This window comes from Schistocerca piceifrons, chromosome 9 (genome assembly GCF_021461385.2).
Source record: "Schistocerca piceifrons isolate TAMUIC-IGC-003096 chromosome 9, iqSchPice1.1, whole genome shotgun sequence".
NCBI lineage: Eukaryota > Metazoa > Arthropoda > Insecta > Orthoptera > Acrididae > Schistocerca > Schistocerca piceifrons.
In genome coordinates, this window is record NC_060146.1 from 135,002,675 (window position 1) to 135,026,567 (window position 23,893).

At 43.3% G+C, this 23,893-nt stretch overlaps 2 protein-coding genes across 3 annotated transcripts in view; one reads left to right on the top strand and one right to left on the bottom strand.

Annotated features, from left to right (window-relative positions):
• Positions 1 to 6,971, top strand: part of LOC124717387 (gamma-interferon-inducible lysosomal thiol reductase-like) — a 34,088-nt gene extending 27,117 nt beyond the window's left edge. The window contains exons 5-6 of the mRNA XM_047244237.1: positions 4,219 to 4,278; positions 6,829 to 6,971. Of these exons, the coding sequence (XP_047100193.1) occupies positions 4,219 to 4,278; positions 6,829 to 6,855 (87 nt within the window). The 3' untranslated portion in view covers positions 6,856 to 6,971. The remainder of the gene's footprint in view (positions 1 to 4,218; positions 4,279 to 6,828) is intronic.
• The window catches only part of LOC124717389 (gamma-interferon-inducible lysosomal thiol reductase-like), a 328,253-nt gene that overhangs the window by 136,507 nt on the left and 167,853 nt on the right, over positions 1 to 23,893 (bottom strand). The window lies entirely within an intron of this gene.

The following is a 23,893-nucleotide window of genomic DNA, read 5'->3' on the forward strand; positions in this document are numbered from 1 at the left end:
ACGCAATTTTACGAGTTCTATAGTGATATTACGAAATACAAAAATAACTCTGTCTTTTGTTTTCGCGACTAAACTGTTGATCCAGTTCGATGAAATTTGATATCGTGATAGCATACAACAGTCTAATCCTAAGAGGGTGAAGTAGGCAATGGAATATCTTTCTTCTATTAGTGAAGGTAAACCATGTTAAAAATTATTAAATTTGTTGTATAGTCTAAGCACTGTGTACTCCGTAGCTACTTCAATAGCACAATGCATAGACGTGCATTCCTGCCCCTAACCCCCTGCATACACTGGTCGGCAGCGACGACGTACGTGCTACCACGCCACGTGTTAGATCAGTTGACTGGGTGGGGGTGCGGGTGGGGGGGATGCACAGGACAAGCCATGCTCACCTGAGCAGGGAGACACTTGAGGACAGCTGACTTCACTGCACGTACAACTGCCCACTTACTCACCATCACTCGCCATAACGAAACTACTAATGTGGGAGTGCAGCTATAGGTGACAGCTGGTTCCAAATTTGTTTCATTGCAGACAGCTGATGGTGTTTTATATGAATAAAACTAAATGCAAATTTTGTTTTAATTACACACACAGAATTTAAACAACTTTAATAATGTTGTTGTTGTCCCCCCCCCCCTATGAACCACAGCTTGCCGTTGGAGGGGAGGCTCGCGTGCCTCTTCGATACAGATAGTCGCACCATAGGTGCAACCACAACGGAGGGGTATCCGTTGAGAGGCCAGACAAACGTGTGGTTCCTGAAGAGGGCAGCAGCCTTTACAGTAGTTGCAGGGGCAACAGTCTGGATGATTGACTGATCTGGCCTTGTAACACTAACCAAATCGGCACTTGCTGTGCTGGTACTGCGAACGGCTGAAAGCAAGGGGAAACTACAGCCGTAATTTTTCCCAAGGCCATGCAGCTTTACTGTATGGTATTAGCGAAGTTCGGTGGCAGGAGGCACAAGACTTTTGGTCAGGTGAATACAGGGTTACATATACAAAATCAAATAGGGGTAATGCAGTAGTAGGTTTAATAATGAATAAAAAAACAGGAGTGCGGGAAAGCTACTACAAACAGCATAGTGAACGCATTATTGTGGCCAAGATAGACACGAAACCCTCGCCTACTACAGTAGTACAAGTTTATATGCCAACTAGGTCTGCAGATGACGAGGAAGTTGAAGAAATATATGATGAAATAAAAGAAATTATTCGGACGGTGAAGGGAGACGAAAATTTAATAGTCATGGGTGACTGGAATTCGATAGTAGGAAAAGGAAGAGAAGTAAATGTAGTGGGTGAATATGGATTGGGGGGTAAGAAACGTAAGAGGAAGCCGCCTGGTAGACCTTTGCACAGAGCATAACTTAATCATAGCCAACACTTGGTTCAAGAATCATAAAAGAAGATTGTATACATGGAAGAAGCCTGGAGATAGTGACAGGTTTCAGATAGACTACATAATGGTAAGGCAGAAATTTAGGAACCAGGTTTTAAATTGTAAGACATTTCCAGGGGCAGATGTCGACTGTCACCACAATCTATTGGTTATGAACTGTAGATTAAAACTGAAGAAACTGCAAAAAGGTGGGAATTTGAGGAGATTGGACCTGGATAAACTGAAAGAATCACATGTTGTAGAGAGCTTCAGGGAGAGCATTAAGGAACGATTGAGACGAATGTGGGAAAGAAATACAGTAGAAGAAGAATGGCTAGCTTTAAGAGATGACATAGTGAAGGTAGCAGAGGATCAACTAGGTGAAAAGACGAGGGCTAATAGCAATTCTTGGGTAACAGAAGAGATATTGAATTTAACTGATGAAAGGAGAAAATATAAAAACGCAGTAAATGAAGCAGGCAAAAAGGAATACAAACGTCTCAAATATGAGATCGTCAGGAAGTGCAAAATGGCCAAACAGGTATGGCTAGAGGACAAATGTAACGATATAGAGGCTTATCTCACTACAGGTAAAATAGATACTGCCTGCAGGAAAATTAAAGAGATCTTTGGAGAAAGGAGAACCACTTGCATGAATATCAAGAGCTCAGATGGAAACCCAGTTCTAAGCAAAAAAGGGAAAGCAGAAAGGTGGAAGGAGTATATAGAGGGTCTATACAAGAGCAATGTTCTTGAGGACAATATTATAGAAGTGGAAGAGAATGTAGATGAAGATGAAATAGGAGATATGATACTGCGTGAAGAATTCGACAGAGCACTGAAAGACCTAAGTCAAAACAAAGCCCTGGGAGTAGACAACATTCCATTAGAACTATTGACAGCCTTGGGAGAGCCAGGCCTAACAAAACTTTGCCATCTAGTGAGCAAGATATACGAGACAGGCGAAATACCCTCAGACTTCAAGTAGAATATAATAATTCCAATCCCAAAGAAAGCAGGTGTTGACAGATGTGAAAATTACCGAACTATCAGTCTAATAAGTCACGGCTGCAAAATACTAACGCGAATTCTTTACAGACGAATGGAAAAACTGGTTGAAGCCGACCTCGGGGAAGATCAGTTAGGATTCCGTAGAAATATTGGAACACGTGAGGCAATACTGACCCTACGACTTATCTTAAAAGCTAGATTAAGAAAAGGCAAACATATGTTTCTAGCATTTGTAGACTTAGAGAAAGATTTTTACAATGTTGACTGGAATACTCTCAAATTCTGAAGGTAAAATACAGGGAGCGAAAGGCTATTTACAATTTGTACAGAAACCAGATGGCAATTATAAGAGTCGACATGAATGGGAAGCAGTGGTTGAGAAGGGAGTGAGACAGGGTTGTAGCCTCTCCCAGATGTTCTACAATCTGTATATTGAGCAAGCAATAAAGGAAACAAAAGAAGTTCGGAGTAGGTATTAAAATCCATGGAGAAGAAATAAAAGCTTTGAGGTTCGCCGATGACATTGTAATTCTGTCAGAGACAGCAAAGGACTTGCAAGAGCAGTTGAACGGAATGGACAGTGTCTTGAAAGGAGGATATAAGATGAACATCAACAAAAGCAAAACGAGGATAATGGAATGTAGTCGAGTTAACTCTGGTGATGCTGAGAGAATTAGATTAGGGAATGAAATATTTAAACTAGTAACGGAGAATTCCTATTTGGGGAGCAAAATAACTGATGATGGTCGAAGTAGAGAGGATATAAAATGTAGACTGGCAATGGGAAGGAAAGCGTTTCTGAAGAAGAGCAAACCTGTTAACACCGAGTATAGATTTAAGTGTCAGGAAGTCGTTTCTGAGAGTATTTGTGTGGAGTGTAGCCATGTATGGAAGTGAAACATGGACGATAAATAGTTCATACAAGAAGAGAATAGAAGCTTACGAAATGTGGTGCTACAGACGAATGCTGAAGATTAGATGGGTAGATCACATAACTAATGAGGAGGTATTGAATAGAATTGGGGAGAAGAGGAGTTTGTGGCACAACTTGACTAGAAGAAGGGATCGGTTGGTAGGACATGTTCTAAGGCATCAAGGTATCACCAATTTAGTATTGGAGTGCAGCGTGGAGGGTAAAATCGTAGAGGGAGACCAAGAGATGAATACACTGAGCAGATTCAGAAGGATGTAGGCTGCAGTACGTACTGGGAGATGAAGCAGCTTGCACAGGATAGAGTAGCATGGAGAGCTGCATCAAACCAGTCTCAGGACTGAAGACCACAACAACAACAATAAGGTTGTTCCGCACAGCTCATTCTACTGGTGTGTGAAACGTCATTTCTAATATCGTGGCCGGCCGTTGTGGAAGAGCGCTTCTAGGCGCTTCAGTCCGGACGCGCGCTGCTGCTACGGTCGCAGGTTCGAATCCTGCCGCGGGATGTCCTTAGGTTAGTTAGCTTTAAGTAGTTCTTAGTTGTAGGGGACTGATGACCTCAGATGTTAAGTCCCATAGTGCTTGGAGCCATTTGAACCATCTAATATCGTATTTGAAGTTTCCCCTACTTCAGTATTTGTCATTCTTTCGATTTTAGCCCGACACTATGCTTTCGTGGCCAAAACCCTGTTTCACTTCTGTGAAGCATATACAGCACATATTTTCACATTATGAAAGTTATTCATTCCTTTTCTTTCAATTTATTCTTTTTTAAATTAGAAATTGCTGATTTTTGACGGTCGTATATATTTAAATGTAGATTATTAGCTCGACACTAGCGGTGTTTGTAATCATCTTCAACTGACTTCCTGTTTATCTGCTTTCAGAGCCAGAACGATGAAACACAATTACGCACAAACCTCTGGAATGAGATTTGTAAAGTGTTGGTAAGTACTATATAAGAAATAATATTAGTGAACACTTGTTTCATAATGAAGGTAGATTTCATTTGCTTAAGTTTATATTAGGCTTACGTTATATTGCTGGGAATATTTAACTGAAATAGACAAATAACTGTAATAAGTCTATTTTATTGATATTCCCATTATCAAGTGGACTTATTTCGATCAAAATACCAGTATACACACACACACACACACACACACACACACACACACACACACACACACTTCCTCTTCTTGTCCTCTTCTTATCTGCATTAGGGACCAGAAGGTTGTCCTCCAGCGTCAGTGTCAACAAACAGGGAGCATATTCGGATCTGCCTGGTGCAATTGGTGTCATGTAAAGTGGGGTAGGTGGGGGCTGCCACAGAGCTCTGTTCTCGGTAGCGTTTAATGTCAGCACACGACTTTCGGAGAAAGGATCAGGTCTTAACAGCCACAAAATGCAGTGCACGCATTTTCTGGCACATAGCTCTCGTAAAAGAAAAAAATTATTGTTCCAAGGTGACCAAAGAGTCAGTGAAATCTACCATTTTAAATTCTTAGGACTGTGAATAGATCAAAAATTTACTTGGGAGCTTAGGTTCAAGACCCTGCGCAGGTGCCGAATGCTGCAATCTCCACTATGTCTCACACTGAAGCATTCTAGCTCCTTTGCTTAATTTTATTATCATTCTATTATTTTCTGTGGTATCAAATGTTCGAACAACTCTGTGCACCCATCAAGACTATTCTTGGGGCAAAAAAATGGTATTCAGATTGGTCTAGTGCGTCAGCTCACGAACTTCATGTAAGACATCGTTCGGGTGCCTCTGAATTATAACTCTGCCATCTCTGTACACATATTCCATCACGGGGTTTGTTGTTGACAGTACTGACTTAACTGGGTGAAACCGCAACATGCATTCAGTGAACTCTAGGCTCTCAGACAACACTTGCATTTAGATACTTCTCAAGTACTGTACAGAATGCAATCAGTTTCAATAGCCTTCCAACACAACTGAAAAAATTGAAAAAAATTAATAATACAACCTAAGCCTTCAGATGTAAGTTGTAAAACTTCCTTGTGAATAACTTCTTCTATTCTGTACAGGAGTTCCTTCTGGTAGATATGAACTTTCCTTTGTAATGTCTTGTTTATTTCTCTACTCTCATAATTTTTCTCTGTTTTAAAAATTCTTTAATTTTATGAGTATTGATATTTGTAAGTTTTCAAATCAGTATTCTGTCGTATACATACTGTTTCATTCCATAACAGTGTGTCATGTCTCACATTGTCCAAGCCACTTTAAAAAAAAAAGGGTCACAAAATAAGTACAAAATGTAATATAACTAACAGACCCAGTAACGCAGTAGCTAAAGATGTAGGAGAATTCGATACACGTCCTATTCTCCTTCTTCTCATCTTTCTGTACACCTCCCGCTCCCCCTCTCTCTTTACATTTCCGACTTCCTCCTATTTATGTCCATTTCCTCCCCCTGCCCTCTCTGTCCACCTCCTATTAACACCTCTCCTAGACTCTGAGTCTCGTTTATTGTTATTGAAAGTTCAGATTCCGTAGTAGTATTCTAATCATATGCCGATAAGACATCAATACAAGTTTCCTGTTCTTTGTGAAAACCGAATGTGAGGAGGAAAACAAAACAAGTTGTTGTGAGCACAATTTTTGCTTAAAATATGTATAGCGAGAAAATATATGTACGGGAGAAACATTTTGTTTGATGGTTGAAGCGCCTGTTTTTGTAGTTAATACTAACTGCTAAAAGTAAAACAAAACCACACGTTTTCACAGCAGAGCAGAACACTGCACAACATTCTCTTTCTTGCAGTCGCTTTTAATAGAGTGCCTGTACACTGTTGTTTCAAAAAGTGTAGTCTATGTTCGACTGAATGATTATTACAGTATCGTGTCAAAATTTTCAGTAAATCGGTCAAGAACTTCTCGAGAATTTCGGTAGCAACGCATCTGTATAGTTGTATATATTTTATATATATATTTGTATGCCATATACATTTAAAAATATTTAGCTTATGTCTACCTGAACACTTATTAGACTATTGCGTTAAAATTTGAAGTAAATCGGTCAAAAACTTTTCGAAATTTTTCATAAAAACATTTCCCCTTTGTGTAGTGCATTTAACTTTATACACCACATATATTTAAAAATGTGTGAGCTATGTCTGTCCGAATATTTATTAAAATATCATGTAAAAATTTGATGTATATCACTCAAGAACTTTTCCAGATATTTGCTAACAACTTTAAACAACAACTTGTCTTTACATGGTATTATACATAACAATATTAAGAAACGATTAAAAGTGTTTCATATATTTATCAGATTTCTGCCATTGTTACGGAATCGAAGGGTAGATTAGTCTGTTAACTCATTAGACTGAATGAATATGTCAACTCCATCAGAATCAGGCAATGAATCTTTATATATACACCAAATTTCATTATGTATTGTTATTGTTTGAGAGAACTCTAATGTGTGAAGTAAGACAAATTGACAATGTGCAAATTGTTCCAGCAACCGAAGCCTTCAACTTGTCCATGACTTGAATCACGCTCCAGTGGCTAACACTAAGGAATAGAAGACGATGGCAGAGCACGGATTCTGATTGTCAGCCCACATTATATTACTGTATAAAATAAAATGTTATTATGAACATATATAGTCACTGTTTCATTCGTTGCTAAATACAGAATTATTCATAAGGCCCAAAAACATTTTGTGACCATTCAAATTTTAAATATGATACAAGTAACTGCTTACAATGATCTTAACCAGAACTGAGGAAAGATACCAAACTAAAAAAGAACACACAGAGTATGACAAGTGAGCAGTACACCATATAATCGTTTGAAAATGTTACACTGAAATCATTGTTAATAGACTAGTTCGAGTCACTGGAGCTAAGCCTTAAGTCTCCCTTCACAATTATTACCCTCCCCACTTGCCCAGTGGCACCCACTACCAAACTGTCACATTTTAAAACGCTCCTTCACACCTCAGTATGTGCCCTATCTCTTAGTTTCCCCTTACATTTTAATTTAAGGCCACCCATTCATTATTTTCGAGAAGCACGTGTAAAAACTGCATGCACGCTTAATATACTGAAACTTGTTGAAAAACCTTGAGCGTAATACCATGTAACATCACATCCATAACGTCTTGGGAAGTAGCGTCATAAAACTCTTTCTCACTACTTAGATCAGTAGATCTTCTATTGTTTCTCAATCTACACGCATAATCTTCAGTAGTCATGTGTAGCATCATATTTAAAACGTTTATGTTGTCATTTGATCGTCCTATTTGCTATCCACATTTTACTTAACACATTAGACTACATTTGGTATTAAAATTACACCTTTAACAAAACATTTTTCATTTATTATTTATGTATACATGTTTCGACACCTATGTGTCATCTTCAGTGGTCTACATTTATTCCTCTAAAATACTTCACAAAAGATTTGACTGGTTTACTGTTTTAGACCCTAAAATATGACTTGTGCATTCCTATCCGAGCAAGATGACATAAGTCTACACCCCTGTTACATACATTCAGAAGAGACTTCGTGACACATAAACCACACTGCAGTTCTAAGAGTCGAAATACCTTAATGGAAAGCATTGGCTGAGATGGGAGTGAGACACGGCTGTGACCTCCCCCTTATGTTATTCACTTTGAACACTGAGCAAGCAGTTCAGCAAACAAAGGAGAAAACTTGGAAACCGAATTAATTTTCTGACAGAAGTAACAGTGACTTGCAGATTTGCTGATGACATTGCAATTCTGCCAGAGACGCAAAAAGAATTGGAGGAGCGGTTTCACGCAATGGATAGTGTGTAGCAACGGAATGGATAGTGTGTAGCACAGAAAGTTTCCTACTACCACGTTTCACGTCCGCTTGAGCCATGGGCTGTTCTCACCGATACACCTGTTGGTTGATTCGGCCTTATGTCACTGCAACACGGAGGAGGACATCGACTGTGTTACTGCGACACCACGGGCAGCAGACATCATCTTCCTATCAGTGTGACGTCACTAATCGCACTGCATCGAGATAAATTTCACTTTTTGGCAGATGAACGCATCATCGTTTAATTGTTCTGATAAACCATTGTAAAATTTTGTATGAGTCTTACTACTGGCCATTAAAATAGCTACACCACGAAGATGACGTGCTACAGACGCGAAATTTAACCGACAGGAAGGAGATGCTGTGATATGCAAATGATTACATTTTCAGAATTCACACAAGGTTGGCGCCGGTGGCGACACCTAAAACTTGCTGACATGAGGAAAGTTTCCAACCAGTTTCTCATACGCAAACAGCAGTTGACTGGCGTTGCCTGGTGAAACGTTGTTGTGATGCCTCGTGTAAGAAGGAGAAATGCGCACCATCACGTTTCCGACTTTGATATAAAGGTCGCATTGTAGCCTATCGCGATTGCTCCCATTGGTCGAGATCCGATGACTGTTAGCAGAATATAGAATCGGTGGGTTCAGGATGGTAAAACGGAACGCCGTACTGGATCCCTACGGCCTCGTATCACTAGCAGTCGAGATGACAGGCATCTTATCCGCAGGACTGTAACGGATCGTGCAGCCACGTCTCGATCCCTGAGTCAACAGATGGGGACGTTTGCAAGACAACAACCATCTGCACGAACAGTTCGACGACGTTTGCAGCAGCATGGACTATCAGCTCGGAGACCATGGCTGCGGTTACCCTTGACGCTGCATCACAGACAGGAGCGCCTGTGATGGTGTACTCAGTGACGAACCTGGGTCCACAAGTGGCAAAACGTCATTTTTTCGGATGAATCCAGGTTCTGTTTACAGTATCATGATGCTCGCATCCGTGTTTGGCGTCAACGCGGTGAACGCACGTTGGAAGCGTGTATTCATCAGCGCCAAACTGGCGTATCACCCGCCGTGATGGTATGGGGTGCCATTGGTTACACGTCTCGGTCACCTGTTATTCGCACTGACGGCACTTTGAACAGTGGACGTTACATTTCAGATGTATTACGAGCCGTGGCTCTACCCTTCATTCGATCCCTGCGAAACCCTACATTTCAGCAGGATAATGCACGACCGCATGTTGCAGGTCCTGTACGGGCCTTTCGGGATACAGAAAATGTTCGACTGCTGCCCTGACCAGCACATTCTCCAGATCTCTCAATTGAAAACGTCTGGTCAATGGTGGCCGACCAACTGGCTTGTCACAATACGCCAGTCACTACTTTTGATGAACTGTGGTATCATGTTGAAGCTGCATGGGCAGCTGTACCTGTACACGCCATCCAAGCTCTGTTTGACTCAATGCCCAGGCGTATCAAGGCCGTTATTACGGCCAGAGGTGGTTGTTCTGGGCACTGATTTCTGAGGATCTATGCACCCAAATTGCGTGAAAATGTAATCACATGTCAGGTCTAGTATAATATATTTGTCCAACGAATACCCGTTTATCATCTGCATTTCTTCTTATATATATATATGTGTGTGTGTGTGTGTGTGAGAGAGAGAGAGAGAGAGAGAGAGAGAGAGAGAGAGAGAGAGTGTGTTCTCTGTGTGATGAATATGATTGGATGTACCTTTTAAAATCTAACATACTTAAATTATAACATATCAAATATTTGAGACTAGCTAAATGAATAATGTCTGAAAATAACAATAAACAAAAAATGGGGATCGGTAAAAGTAGAACAAGGATGATGTAATGTCGGTGAATGATATTAGACAGTGCCATGAGAATTACACAAACATCAAAAAAAGTTTTGCTTCACCTCGGTTCCGAGGGTGCCTGAACTTCCACAGAAAATTAGAATGGAGATCAACATAAACATCACTTCTGCCCTTTTATTGGTCATGAAAACCACACATTACATGTTGTACCACCATACAGTGAAACGTTCAGAGGTGGAGGTGCAGAATGCCGTATACACCGGTACCTCTAATACCCAGTGAGACGTTCTATTTCACTGATGCATGCCTGTACTCGTCGTGACGTACTATCCACAAGGCACTGTTGGTCCAGATTGTCCCACTCCTCAACGGCGAATCGACGTAGATCGCTCAGAGTCGTTGGTGGGTCACGTCGTCCATAAACAGCTCTTTTCAATGTATCCCAGGCATGTCGATAGGGTTCATGTCTGGAGAACATGCTGGCCACCCTACTCGAGCGATGTCGTTATCCTGAAGGAAGTCATTCACAAGATGTGCACGATGGGGACGCGAATTGTCGTCCATGAAGACGAATGTCTCGCCAGTATGCTGCCGATATGGTTGCATCATCGATCGGAGGATGGAATTCACCTACCCTACAGACGTTACGGCGTCTTCCAAGACCACCAACGGCGTCCATCGGCCCCTCATAATACCACCCCGAAACAGCAGGGGACCTCCAACTTGCTGCACTCGCCGGACAGTGTCTAAGGCTTTAAACCTGACCGGATTGCCTCCAAACACGTCTCCGACGATCGCCTGGTTAAGGGATATGCGACACTCATCGGTGAAGAGAACGTGAAGCCAGTGCTGAGCGGTCCATTCGCCATGTTGTTGATTGATCTTGTAATTTTCAATTGGAGGCGCAGTGAAATCTCTATTATTACCAGTTACCACAGACGATTAATTCTTCATGTCAGAATGTGTGTCTGTTTTGCTATTTTTATTTCCCAATTTATAAATTGCTTTTGTTGTCCTGGTTTCTTTGAAGCCAATAATAAAGGTCTACGCTGTCTAAGATATTACATGGTGTGTCTGTTCTATGTACGTCGCTCGGATAAATTTTAGACCATTCCAGAAAGCATTTGTTCTTTCCGAACCGCTATGGACTAATGTGAATACTGATGAGCTTTGAATATCATGCAAGTATCCTTGGGGCTGTTCTAATGGTTTTTTATATTACCTTCTTATTGCTGCAACAACTTTTTAAAAATATTTGTAGTTGGTTTGTTAAATCTTTTGGTTAACTTATTAAAAAGCAGTTAACTTCTATGGTGTTGGGTTAGAGTTCAAAGTAATTAATTCTACCCTGAGACTTACGAGGGTTGTCCAGAAAGTAAGTTCCGATCTGTCGCGAAATGGAAACCACTGGGAAAATCCGATAAAGCTTTGGGCAGATGTATTGGGCAGTGTCTCTAGTACGCCCGTCGATCGTGTCGCGTCGCTCTTTTCAGTTTTGAATGAACAGTGAGCACGTAAAGACGCGTATTGAATAGCGTCTCCGGCCAAGTATGAGGGCCTGGTTAGAGATTTCGCCTGTGTCATGCAGCCCACATGACACAACTGTCGAGCAGTTCCTTCGTCATGCCAATTCTCGGCCGCACACTGCAGGGGCAATGGAGACGCTCCTGCAACGTTTCCGACCAGAAGTATTTGATCACCCACAATATAGTCCGCAGTTGGCTCCCCCTGAGTCTCATCTCTGCTCACAATAACCGCTGGCTATGAAGACAAATTTTTTTCCACAGACAACGAGCTGCAGACCAGTGCAGAAAGCACAGCTGGCTGCTTTCTATGACGATGATATTGGAAAGTTGATAACACACTACGACAAAACTCAAAGTTGGAAAGGTGAATATATAGAGAAGTAGGAGGAAGGTGTCCCTAACTGCTCCAAATAAAACGTTTCTGGTTTTCACTGTGGTTTCCATTTGGCGACCGATAGGAACTTACTTTCTGGACGCCGGCCGCGGTGGTCTAGCGGTTCTAGGCGCTCAGTCCGGAACCGCTCGACCGCTCCGGTCGCAGGTTCGAATCCTGCCTCAGGCATGGATGTGTGTAATGTCCTTAGGTTAGATAGGTTTAAGTAGTTCTAAGTTCTAGGGGACTTATGGCCACAGATGTTGAGTCCCATAGTGCTCCGAGCCATTTGAACTATTTTTACTTTCTGGACAACCCTCGTATCTATTTGATGCACAGCTGTGTGTTGAAATTCCGCCTAATTAAAATTATCTGTGCTGGGTGGAGATGTCGTTAGTAAGTCTCTTGTCCCCCATTACCCGTGCATGCTACGCTGGGTCGGGCCCCGCTTACTTACGTCCCGTCGGCTTGCTTAGCCGGGGTCTTCCCGTCATCTGGTGTGCGTATGCTCAGCAGCCCTCGCCGGTGTCTGTCTTTCGCGCTGTTTCCTCCAACTGCTTACTGTCGCTGTTCAAGTGAAGTTTATACTTGGAATAATTCTCGATTTGTATCCGTTAGCTTGTGACCTTCACCTTAAGCAAATATTGACCTATGTTGGAATGCCAACATATACCTTAATCTGTTGTAACTTAATTATTCTTCTGTTATAGAAAAAAAAGTGTTTAATCTTCAATTGATGTGTTTTCCTCAGCTTAAAACTGTCATGCCTAGATACTGGAGCTAAATTGTTTTTCATTGTTTCAAGTGTGGTTCCAGGGTTTTTTTTTAATCAATCATGTATAAATCATGTTTTATTTTCACCATTCACATTAAAGCGTCTTTTAACGTTCTATGCCCGCGTTCCACCATTCAGTTGCTTTTTGCGTCATATAATGATGGTGGCTACCGCAGAGGTTGGCCAATTCTGAGAACAGCGTCAATTCGAATTGTCGTCCCTGGCCTGTGGTGACATGTAAAGGGCAGTCGAAACGTGTGATACACAACAAAAGAAATACCCATGCCACCGTTTCCGATGAAGTGTCCGATACTGGAACCGCCTCCGCCCATCTGGTGAAGCGGTACACTGCAGTGAGAAGGTAATGCTAACCTTGGCCATCTGATGATCTAAGCACGTTTTTGCCCAACTAAGGCAGTCCTTTATATTGGGTCACACAAATCAGTCTGTCATCAGTTTGACGCTGGCATTTATTCCCGGATGAGCCAGCCCATGGATGCTATCAAATAATTGCCCTCGCAATTTCTTAGGTACAGAGGGTCTCGGTTTTCCCCGTGATACGTCGCACCAAACCCGCAAACGTTCACCAGCAGGTTGTATTTGCCACAGACGTAACCCAGATGCACTGTTGCAACCGAATTCGGCGAGTTGTTGGTCTGTCTCTTGTGCAGCAGTCAACAGCCTGAAAGACTGATTCCAATCGAGACAGGAAATTCGCCGGGCGATGAATTCAAGTTGTCTAAATTGTCTTGGTGAACAGCCATCCTTGTTCCTACTGAAGGCGGAAGTAATCGGCTTGTGGTCTGTGAAAAGCGTGAAAGACCTGGCTTCCACTTGTGGCCGGAAATGCCTGACAGCTTCATACATTGCCAGCAATTCCGTATCCTAAGCTCTCCACGTAACTTATGACGACGTAAGCTTACGGTAGAAGAAGCCCAGGAGACGCCTGTGGCCTTCGACATGCTGGTGCAGAGCTGCACCAATGGCTTGCTGGCTAGCATCCACCACAACCGCCAGTCGCACCTGACGAACTGGGTGGACAACACGATTGCCTGACGTAGACACATCTTCGTCTTATCGAATTTCCTAGTGTTAAGAAACTTAACTATTTTTTTTCACATTCATCACTGACATTTTGTCCAACAAATTTGTGCAACTGTCCCTGTTCAGATTGTATATCAACAACAACACACTGTATATTTCTCAAACACGTTGGGACTGTGGTCTGGATGAGTGCTTGAAAGAGTTCTGTTATCACTCCAATGCTGCTGTATCTTCTCAGTATGTGTTTTTACCTCCTCTGCCAGTACTTCTGTTTCATTAAATTTGTCATACGATCACAATCATCTTTCCTGAATGCTGTTGTTGTTGTGGTCATCAGTCCTGAGACTGGTTTGATGCAGCTCTCCATGCTACTCTATCCTGTGCAAGCTTCTTCATCTCGCAGTAACTACTGCGACCCACATCCCTCTGAATCTGTTTAGTGTATTCATCTCTTGGTCCCCCTCTACGATTTTTACGCTCCACACTTCCCTCCAATACTAAATGGGTGATCCCTTGATGCCTCAGAACATGTCCTACCAACCGATCCCTTCTTCTAGTCAAGTTGTGCCACAAACTTCTCTTCTCCCAATCCTATTCAATACCTCTTCATTAGTTATATGAACTACCCATTTAATCTTCAGCATTCTTCTGTAGCACCACATTTCGAAAGCTTCTATTCTCTTCTTGTCAAAACTAGTTATCGTCCATGTTTCACTTCCATACATGGCTACACTCCATACAAATACTTTCAGAAACGACTTCCTGACTCTTACATCTATACTCGATGTTAACAAATTTCTCTTCTTCAGAAACGCTTTCCTTGCCATTGCCAGTCTTCATTTTATGTCCTCTCTACTTCGACCATCATCAGTTATTTTGCTCCGCAAATAGCAAAACTTTTTACTACTTTAAGTGTCTCATTTCCTAATCTAATTCCCTCAACATCACCCGACTTAATTCGACTACATTCCATTATCCTCGTTTTGCTTTTGTTGATGTTCATCTTATATCCTCCTTTCAAGACACTATCCATTTCGTTCAAGTGCTCTTCCAAGTCCTTTGCTGTCTCTGACAGAATTACAATGTCATCGGCTAACCTCAAAGTTTTTATTTCTTCTCCATGGATTTTAATACCTACTCCGAACTTTTATTTTGTTTCCTTCACTGCTTGCTCAATATACAGATTGAATAACATTGGGGAGAGGCTACAACCCTGTCTCACTCCCTTCCCAACCACTGCTTCCCTTTCATGCCCCTCGACTCTTGTAACTGCCATCTGGTTTCTGTACAAATTGTAAATAGCCTTTCGCTCCCTGTGTTTTACCCCTGCCACCTTCAGAATTTGAAAGAGAGTATTCCAGTCACCATTGTCAAAAGCTTTCTCTAAGTCTACGAATGCTAGAAATGTAGGTTTGCCTTTTCTTAATCTAGCTTCTAAGATAAGTCGTAGGGTTAGTATTGCCTCACGTGCTCCAATATTTCTACGGAATCGGAACTGATCTTCCCCGAGGTCGGCTTCTACCAGTTTTTCTATTCGTCTGCAAAGAATTCACGTTAGTATTTTTCAGTCGTGACTTATTAAACTGGTAGTTCGGTAATTTTCACATCTGTCAGCACCTGCTTTCTTTGGGATTGGAATTATTATATTCTTCTTGAAGTCTGAGGGTATTTCGCCTGTCTCATACATCTTGCTCACCATATGGTAGAGTTTTGTCACGACTGGCTCTCCCAAGGCCGCCAGTAGTTCTAATGGAATGTTGTCTACTCCTGGAGCCTTGTTTCGACTTAGGTCTTTCAGTGCTCTGTCAAATTCTTCAGGCAGTATCGTATCTCCCATTTCATCTTCATCTACATCCTCTTCAATTTCCATAATATTGTCCTCAAGTACGTCGCTTAATGTGTACCCTGTCTGAAATGTTGGCTAGCACTAACAGAGGATATTTCTACCACCTTAAGATTAAAAAATGCATTTTTCAGTTTCTGATGTGAGTTCTGATTAAAGCATGAATAGCTAGCTCATCGAGTTGCAGATAGTCAGATGACGCAACATAGGAAACTGGACTGGTACCTGCACAAGCCACTGCTATATAAATAGTGATTTCTCTGATGTGCATGTTGCAGCTCATCCTAATGAGCAATAGTTCTCTCTGAAATCCATCTAGAGTGCACAAATGCTATCTGAAACACTTTCAGCTTGTATCATTTCAATGAAGGAACCTGACTTGTAATAAAGCAATGGACAAGAAACTTCATACCCAATATTTAGAAAATATCATCTATAGAACTTTCCTGCGTTACTTCATTCTTCTTCTCATCGTTATTCCATTGACACCAGCTGATGAATTCATATGAGTAACTTGTTGAGAAATTACTCATACTACTTTAAGTACTACTCATACTACTTTAAGTACTACTAAGAACTACTGACAGCCTTGGGAGTGCCAGTCCTGACAAAACTCTACCATCTGGTGAGCAAGATGTATGAGACAGCGAAATACCCTCAGACTTCAAAAAGAATATAATAATTCCAATCCCAAAGAAAGCAGGTGCTGACAGATGTGAAAATTACCGAACTATCAGTTTAATAAGTCACGACTGAAAAATACTAACTCGAATTCTTTACAGACGAATGGAAAAACTAGTAGAAGCCGACCTCGGGGAAGGTCAGTTTGGATTCCGTAGAAATATTGGAACACGTGAGGCAATACTGACCCTACGACTTATCTTAGAAGAAAGATTAAGGAAAGGCAAACCTACGTTTCTAGCATTTGTAGACTTAGGAAGGGTTTTGACAATGTTGACTGGAATACTCTCTATCAGATTCTGAAAGTGGCAGGGATAAAATACAGGGAAAGAAAGGCTATTTACAATTTTTACAGAAACCAAATGGCAGTTATAAGAGTCGAGGGGCATGAAAGGGAAGCAGTGGTTGGGAAGGGAGTGAGACAGGGTTGTAGCCTCTCCCCAATGTTATTCAATCTGTATATTGAGCAAGCAGTGAAGGAAACAAAATAAAAGTTCGGAGTAGGTACTAAAATCCATGGAGAAGAAATAAAAACCTTGAGGTTCACCGATGACATTGTAATTCTGTCAGAGAAAGCAAAGGACTTGTAAGAGCACTTGAACGGAATGGATAGCGTCTTGAAAGGAGGATATAAGATGAACATCAACAAAAGCAAAACGAGGATAATGGAATGTAGTCGAATTAAGACGGGTGATGCTAAGAGTATTAGATTAGGAAATGAGACACTTAAAGTAGTGAAGGAGTTTTGCTATTTGGGGAGCAAAATAACTGATGATGGTCGATGTAGAGAGGATATAAAATGTAGACTGGCAATGGCAAGGAAAGCGTTTCTGAAGAAGAGAAATTTGTTAACATCGAGTATAGATTTAAGTGTCAGGAGGTCATTTCTGAAAGTATTTGTATGGAGTGTAGCCATGTATGGAAGTGAAACATGGACGATAAATAGTTTGGACAAGAAGAGAATAGAAGCTTTCGAAATGTGGTGCTACAGAAGAATGCTGAAGATTATATGGGTAGATCACATAACTAATGAAGAGATATTGAATAGGATTGGGGAGAAGAGGAGTTTGTGGCAGAACCTGACTAGAAGAAGGGATCGATTGGTAGGACATGTTCTGAGGCATCAAGGGATCACCAATTTAGCATTGGAGGGCAGCGTGGAGGGTAAAAATCGTAGAGGGGTACCAAGAGATGAATACACTAAGCAGATTCAGAAGGATGTAGGTTGCAGTAGGTACTGGGAGATGAAGAAGCTTGCACAGGATAGCGCAGCATGGAGAGCTGCATCAAACCAGTCTCAGGACTGAAGACCACAACAAATTTTAAGTTCCCACATTTCTGTTTTGTTGTTCTTGTTTTTTTTTTTTTTTAATGGTGCAGTGCCTGCATAGAGTTTGCGCAGTGTAGTGCATCGTGGTGTACAAGTGAGCAAGCTGTACAGTGATTACATTTAGATGTACTATCTTTGACTTTGTGTTTATTCTTTGTTTTGCGTATTTACGACATTGTTGAATTTGGATGTTTATAGTGTGTTCTCAAATTGCATTGTGTGAACACGCCAAACAGTAAATGTTGCTTCAAAGTTCATTTCACACCTGTCACAACATTTTTGGTGGCCGCGACGTGATTTTCGATGGCAATTAATGTCGTAACAATGCCGTGTCGTACCGAACGTCAAACACGAACCAACCACGTCACGCATCGCCCGTGTAGGCTTACTATATTGCAGTACCAAAGAAACTGGTATAGGCATGCGTATTCAAATGCAGATATGTAAACATCAGAATACGGCGCTGCGGTCGGCAACGTCTATATAAGACAACAAATGTCTGGCAAAGTTGTTAAATCGTTTACTGCGGCTACCAAACTCCCCAGACATGAACATTATTGAGCATATGTGGGATGCCTTGCAACGTGCTGTTCAGAAGAGATCTCCACCTACTTCTGACGTTGGTCGAGTCCATGCCACGTCGTTTTGCGGCACTTCTGCGTGCTCGCGAGGGCCCTACACTGTATTAGGCAGTTTCTTTGGCTATTAAGCATAATTAAAGTGCAGTTACTCAGAGAGGTCCACTGTTGGCATTAATTGTCTTACGGCAGCAAAACGTGGCAGATATTGAAATGCGTCAACACGGAACCTATATACGCAGAAAAAAAAGCAGTCTCAAATTTGGCGACCAGGTGCAAATCTGGCGGTTAAATGCAAAAAAGTCGTATAGAAATGTGATTCTTGAGTTTCTCCCGGCGTATTTGATAGTCAAAATATCCACGGGTGTGCTGCCGGTCTATAATGTCCAACGGGCACAATATTTCGGCGATCATACATGTCGCCATCATCAGGTGAACTGACGGACTGAGCTCCTGTGAACGTGCCGGCACGGAGATCCGTACGCTATGACTGCTCAGAGGGAATTGGGTTCGGTCGCGGCGGCGGACGATTTAAATACCCTCCGCCCGCGGCGCGCTCCCTCCGCCGTCCGCGCCCCGCGCCACGGTTGCGCGGTGGAACAGATTGCGACGGCGTCTGAGATGACGTCGGAGTGATGGCTCTGTCCGCCGTGGTCGTCACAACTATACGTTTGCTCGATTTACTCTTGATTAACCCGATCGCTGGTTCCCAAGCCTTGCTAAGATTATAGCCACAGTCACGGTTTATGAGGTCGTCATTGGTGCGAATTTCGATCGCCTCTCTAACAACGCTGTCCCAGTATCTCGACGTCTGTACCAGAATCCTCGTGCGGTCATATTCCATGGTGTGATTTTCCGACAAACAATGTTCAGCAACCGCCGACTTGCTCGGATACATCAGTCGAGTGTGCCTCTGGTGTTCACGGCATCGATCCTCGACGGTACGCATCGTCTGACCAATATACGACTTGCCACATTGACACGGAATCTGGTACACGCCGGCCTTCCTCAAACCGAGGTCATCTTTGGCGCTCCCCACCAGTGCTCGAGTTTTATTTGGAGGACAAAACACAGTTCCGACCCGGTGTTTCTTCAGAATGCGAGCGATTTTCCCCGAGAGTGCGCCTGTGTATGGAATAAATGCAGTGCCTACCTCCTCCCTCGTGACTTCATCCATCTCAAGAAGTTGTGCTGCAGTGGTTGGGCGGAGAGCAAGTTGAATCTGCCACTCTGAGTACCCATTTTTTCGAAATACAGTTCTCAGATGTTCCAATTCCTGGGGTAGACTCTCTGCGTCAGAGATAGTGTGCGCCCTATGTACTAGAGTTTTAAGTACCCCATTCCTCTGTGAAGGGTGGTGGCAGCTGTCTGCGTACAAATACAGATCAGTGTGCGTAGTCTTCCGATACACCCCATGACCTAGGGTGCCGTCAGCCCTTCTCTTGACCAAGACGTCAAGGAAAGGTAATTTACCCTCCGTTTCAGTATCCATAGTGAATTCGATATTGGGGTGTATGGGGTTTAGATGTGTAAGGAAGTCAAGGAGTTTATCCATACCATGTGGCCAGATGACGAACGTGTCGTCCACGTAACGGAAAAAGCAAGTAGGTTTCCATATGTATGACGACAGGGCTTCCTCCTCGAAGTTCTCCATGTACAAATTCGCTACCACCGGTGAGAGTGGGCTACCCATGGCGACTCCCTCCGTTTGTTCGTAGTATTCTCCATTAAAAAGAAAATACGTCGAAGTCAAGACATGCCTAAAAAGTTCAGTGGTCTTCTCGTCAAACTTCTGACTAATCAATTCTAGTGACTCTCGCAGGGGTACCCTCGTGAACAAGGAAACGACGTCAAAACTCACCATGATATCTGACTCATCCAACCTGAAGCTGCCAAGGCGTTTAACAAAATCTAGGGAATTACGGATCTGATGAGGGCATTTACCCACATAAGGACTTAATATTCCCGTCAGGTATTTGTCCAACAAATATGTAGGTGCCCTGATGTTGCTGACAATGGGGCGTAATGGTATTCCCTCTTTGTGAACCTTCGGGGGTCCATATGGTCTAGGCGGTACCGGACCTTGGGGTAACAATTTCTTAGCGTCACCCTCCGGTAAATCTGCGTCCTTAAGAGGTGCCCTCGTCTTGTTCTCCACCTTGACGAGAAGACCACTGAACTTTTTAGGCATGTCTTGACTTCGACGTATTTTCTTTTTAATGGAGAATACTACGAACAAACGGAGGGAGTCGCCATGGGTAGCCCACTCTCACCGGTGGTAGCGAATTTGTACATGGAGAATTTCGAGGAGGAAGCCCTGTCGTCATCCGTATGGAAACCTACTTGCTTTTTCCGTTACGTGGACGACACGTTCGTCATCTGGCAACATGGTATGGATAAACTCCTTGACTTCCTTACACATCTAAACTCCATACACCCCAATATCAAATTCACTATGGAGACTGAAACGGAGGGTAAATTACCTTTCCTTGACGTCTTGGTCAAGAGAAGGGCTGACGGCACCCTAGGTCATGGGGTGTATCGGAAGACTACGCACACTGATCTGTATTTGTACGCAGACAGCTGCCACCACCCTTCACAGAGGAATGGGGTACTTAAAACTCTAGTACATAGGGCGCACACTATCTCTGACGCAGAGAGTCTACCCCAGGAATTGGAACATCTGAGAACTGTATTTCGAAAAAATGGGTACTCAGAGTGGCAGATTCAACTTGCTCTCCGCCCAACCACTGCAGCACAACCTCTTGAGATGGATGAAGTCACGAGGGAGGAGGTAGGCACTGCATATATTCCATACACAGGCGCACTCTCGGGGAAAATCGCTCGCATTGTGAAGAAACACCGGGTCGGAACTGTGTTTTGTCCTCCAAATAAAACTCGTGCACTGGTGGGGAGCGCCAAAGATGACCTCGGTTTGAGGAAGGCCGGCGTGTACCAGATTCCGCGTCAATGTGGCAAGTCGTATATTGGTCAGACGGTGCGTACCGTCGAGGATCGATGCCGTGAACACCAGAGGCACACTCGACTGATGTGTCCGAGCAAGTCGGCGGCCGCTGAACATTGTTTGTCGGAAAATCACACCATGGAATATGACCGCACGAGGATTCTGGTACAGACGTCGAGATACTGGGACAGCGTTGTTAGAGAGGCGATCGAAATTCGCACCAATGACGACCTCATAAACCGTGACTGTGGCTATAATCTTAGCAAGGCTTGGGAACCAGCGATCGGGTTAATCAAGAGTAAATCGAGCAAACGTACAGTTGTGACGACCACGGCGGACAGAGCCATCACTCCGACGTCATCTCAGACGCCGTCGCAATCTGTTCCACCGCGCAACCGTGGCGCGGAGGGAGAGCGCCGCCGCCGCGACCGAACCCAGTTCCCTCTGAGCAGTCATAGCGTACGGATCTCCGTGCCGGCACGTTCACAGGAGCTCAGTCCGTCAGTTCACCTGATGATGGCGACATGTATGATCGCCGAAATATTGTGCCCGTTGGACACTATAGACCGGCAGCACACCCGTGGATATTTTGACGTATAGAAATGTTTCCATATGGAATGGATGAAGAAGGGGACGCAGGCAGAAAGGTCCAATAAGTGAGAAATGCGTAATGTTGACTTCTGAGAATGTACGTCTGAACCACATCAATGTATGGGTGGTGAATCATGTTTCAGATGTGGTTCTACTGAAGAAATTTCAAAACTGGGTGGACTGTTAAGATAAACAATGAGGACGTTCTCTGGAGAATCGGCGAGGAAGGGAATATACAATATGTGACAAAAGTGTCTGGACACCCCTAAAAACATACGTTTTTCGTATTAGGTACACTGTGCTGTCACCTACTGCCAGGTACTCCATATCAGCGACCTCAGTAGTCATTTGACATCGTGAGATAGCAGAATGGGGCGCTCTGCGGAACTCACGGACTTCGAACGTGGTCAGGTGATTGGGTGTCACTTGTGTCGTACATCTGCACGCGAGATTTCCACACTCCTAAACATCCCTAGGTCCATTGTTTCAGATGTGATAGTGAAGTGGAAACGTGAAGAGAGGCACGTACAGCATAAAAGCATACAGGCCGACCTCGTCTGTTGACTGACAGAGACCGCCGACAGTTGAAGAGGGTTGTACTGTGTAATAGGCAGACATCTATCCAGACCATCACACAGGAATTCCAAACTGCATCAGGATCCACTGCAAGTACTATACAGTTAGGCAGGAGATGAGAAAATTTTGTTTTCATGGGCGAGCGGCTGCTCATAAGCCACACACAACGCCAGCAAACGCCAATCGACGCCTCCCTTGGTGTAAGGATCGTAAACATTGGGCGATTGAACAGTGGGAAAACGTTGTGTGGAGTGACGAATCACCGTACAGAATGTGGTGACCAGACGGCAGGGTGTGGGTATGGCGGATGCCTGGTGAACGTCATCTGCCAATGTGTGTAGCGCCATCAATGAAATTCGGAGGCGGTGATGTTACGGTGTTGTCGTGTTTTTCATGGAGGAGGCTTGTACCCGTTGCTGTTTTGCATGGCACTATGACAGCACAGGTCTACATTTACGTCTTGAGCACCTTCTTGCTTCCCACTGTTGAAGAGCAATGCGGGGATGGCGGTTGCGTCTTTCAACACGATCGAGCACCTTTTCGTAATGGACGGCCTGTGGCGGAGTGGTTACACGACAATAACATCCCTGTAAGGGACTGACCTGCCCAGAGCCCTGACCTGAATCCTATAGAACACGTTTGGGATGTTTTGGAACGCCGATTTCGTGCCAGGCCTCACCGACCGACATCGATACCTCCCCTCAGTGCAGCACTCCTTGAAGAATGGGCTGCCATTCCCCAAAAAACCTTCCAGCACTGATTGAACGTATCCTGCGAGAATGGAAGTTATCATCAAGGCTAAGGGTGGGCCAATACCATACTGAATTCCAGCATTACCGATCAAGGGCGCCACGAACTTGTAAGTCATTTTCAGCCAGGTGTCCGGACACTTTCGTTCACATAGTGTACGGAGAACACTGACAAGAATAAAGCACAGGATGACAGGACTTCTGTTAAGGCATAATGAGTAACTTCCATGGCAGTAGAAGGAGCTGTAGAGGGTAAAAACTGTAAATGAAGACAGAGATTCAAATATATCAAGCAAATAATTGAGGACATAGTGAGCAATTGCTGCTCTGAGATGAAAGGATTGGCACAGGAGAGAATTTGTGGCGGGCTGCATCAAACCAGTTAGAATATTGATGACTCAAAAAGTATACTCCTCACAAACAAGCCCTGATGTCACCATCCTGTCTGCGCTTCTTTTACTGTTTTTTTTTCTTCAGATTTTTTATCAAATTCTGTAGGTTTATTTTCTTTTGTTTACCTTCCATATTTAACTCTGCTTTCATTAATGCACACCCCGAATTCTCTGCTTCTCTCTTCATGAACACGATCACGTTTTTGATTTTAGCGTCGACTTTCGAGCAAATTATCAATTTTCTTGTGCCAGCATTCCACAGCATTGGCGGTATAATGGCTCCGCCCTTAGCAGAGCGCGGACTTCGTTATTTTCCAACCACCTGTCTACGGAGCAGTCGAAAAGCTGAGAGAGCTTGGCGCTGTACAGTGTTTGTGACTATATCTCGAGCCAGCCATCGCAACCATCTTCAGGTCGAAGGAGCGCCAGAGCAGCACACAAGCGAATTTGCAGTCTTAAGTCTTGTACTTTCT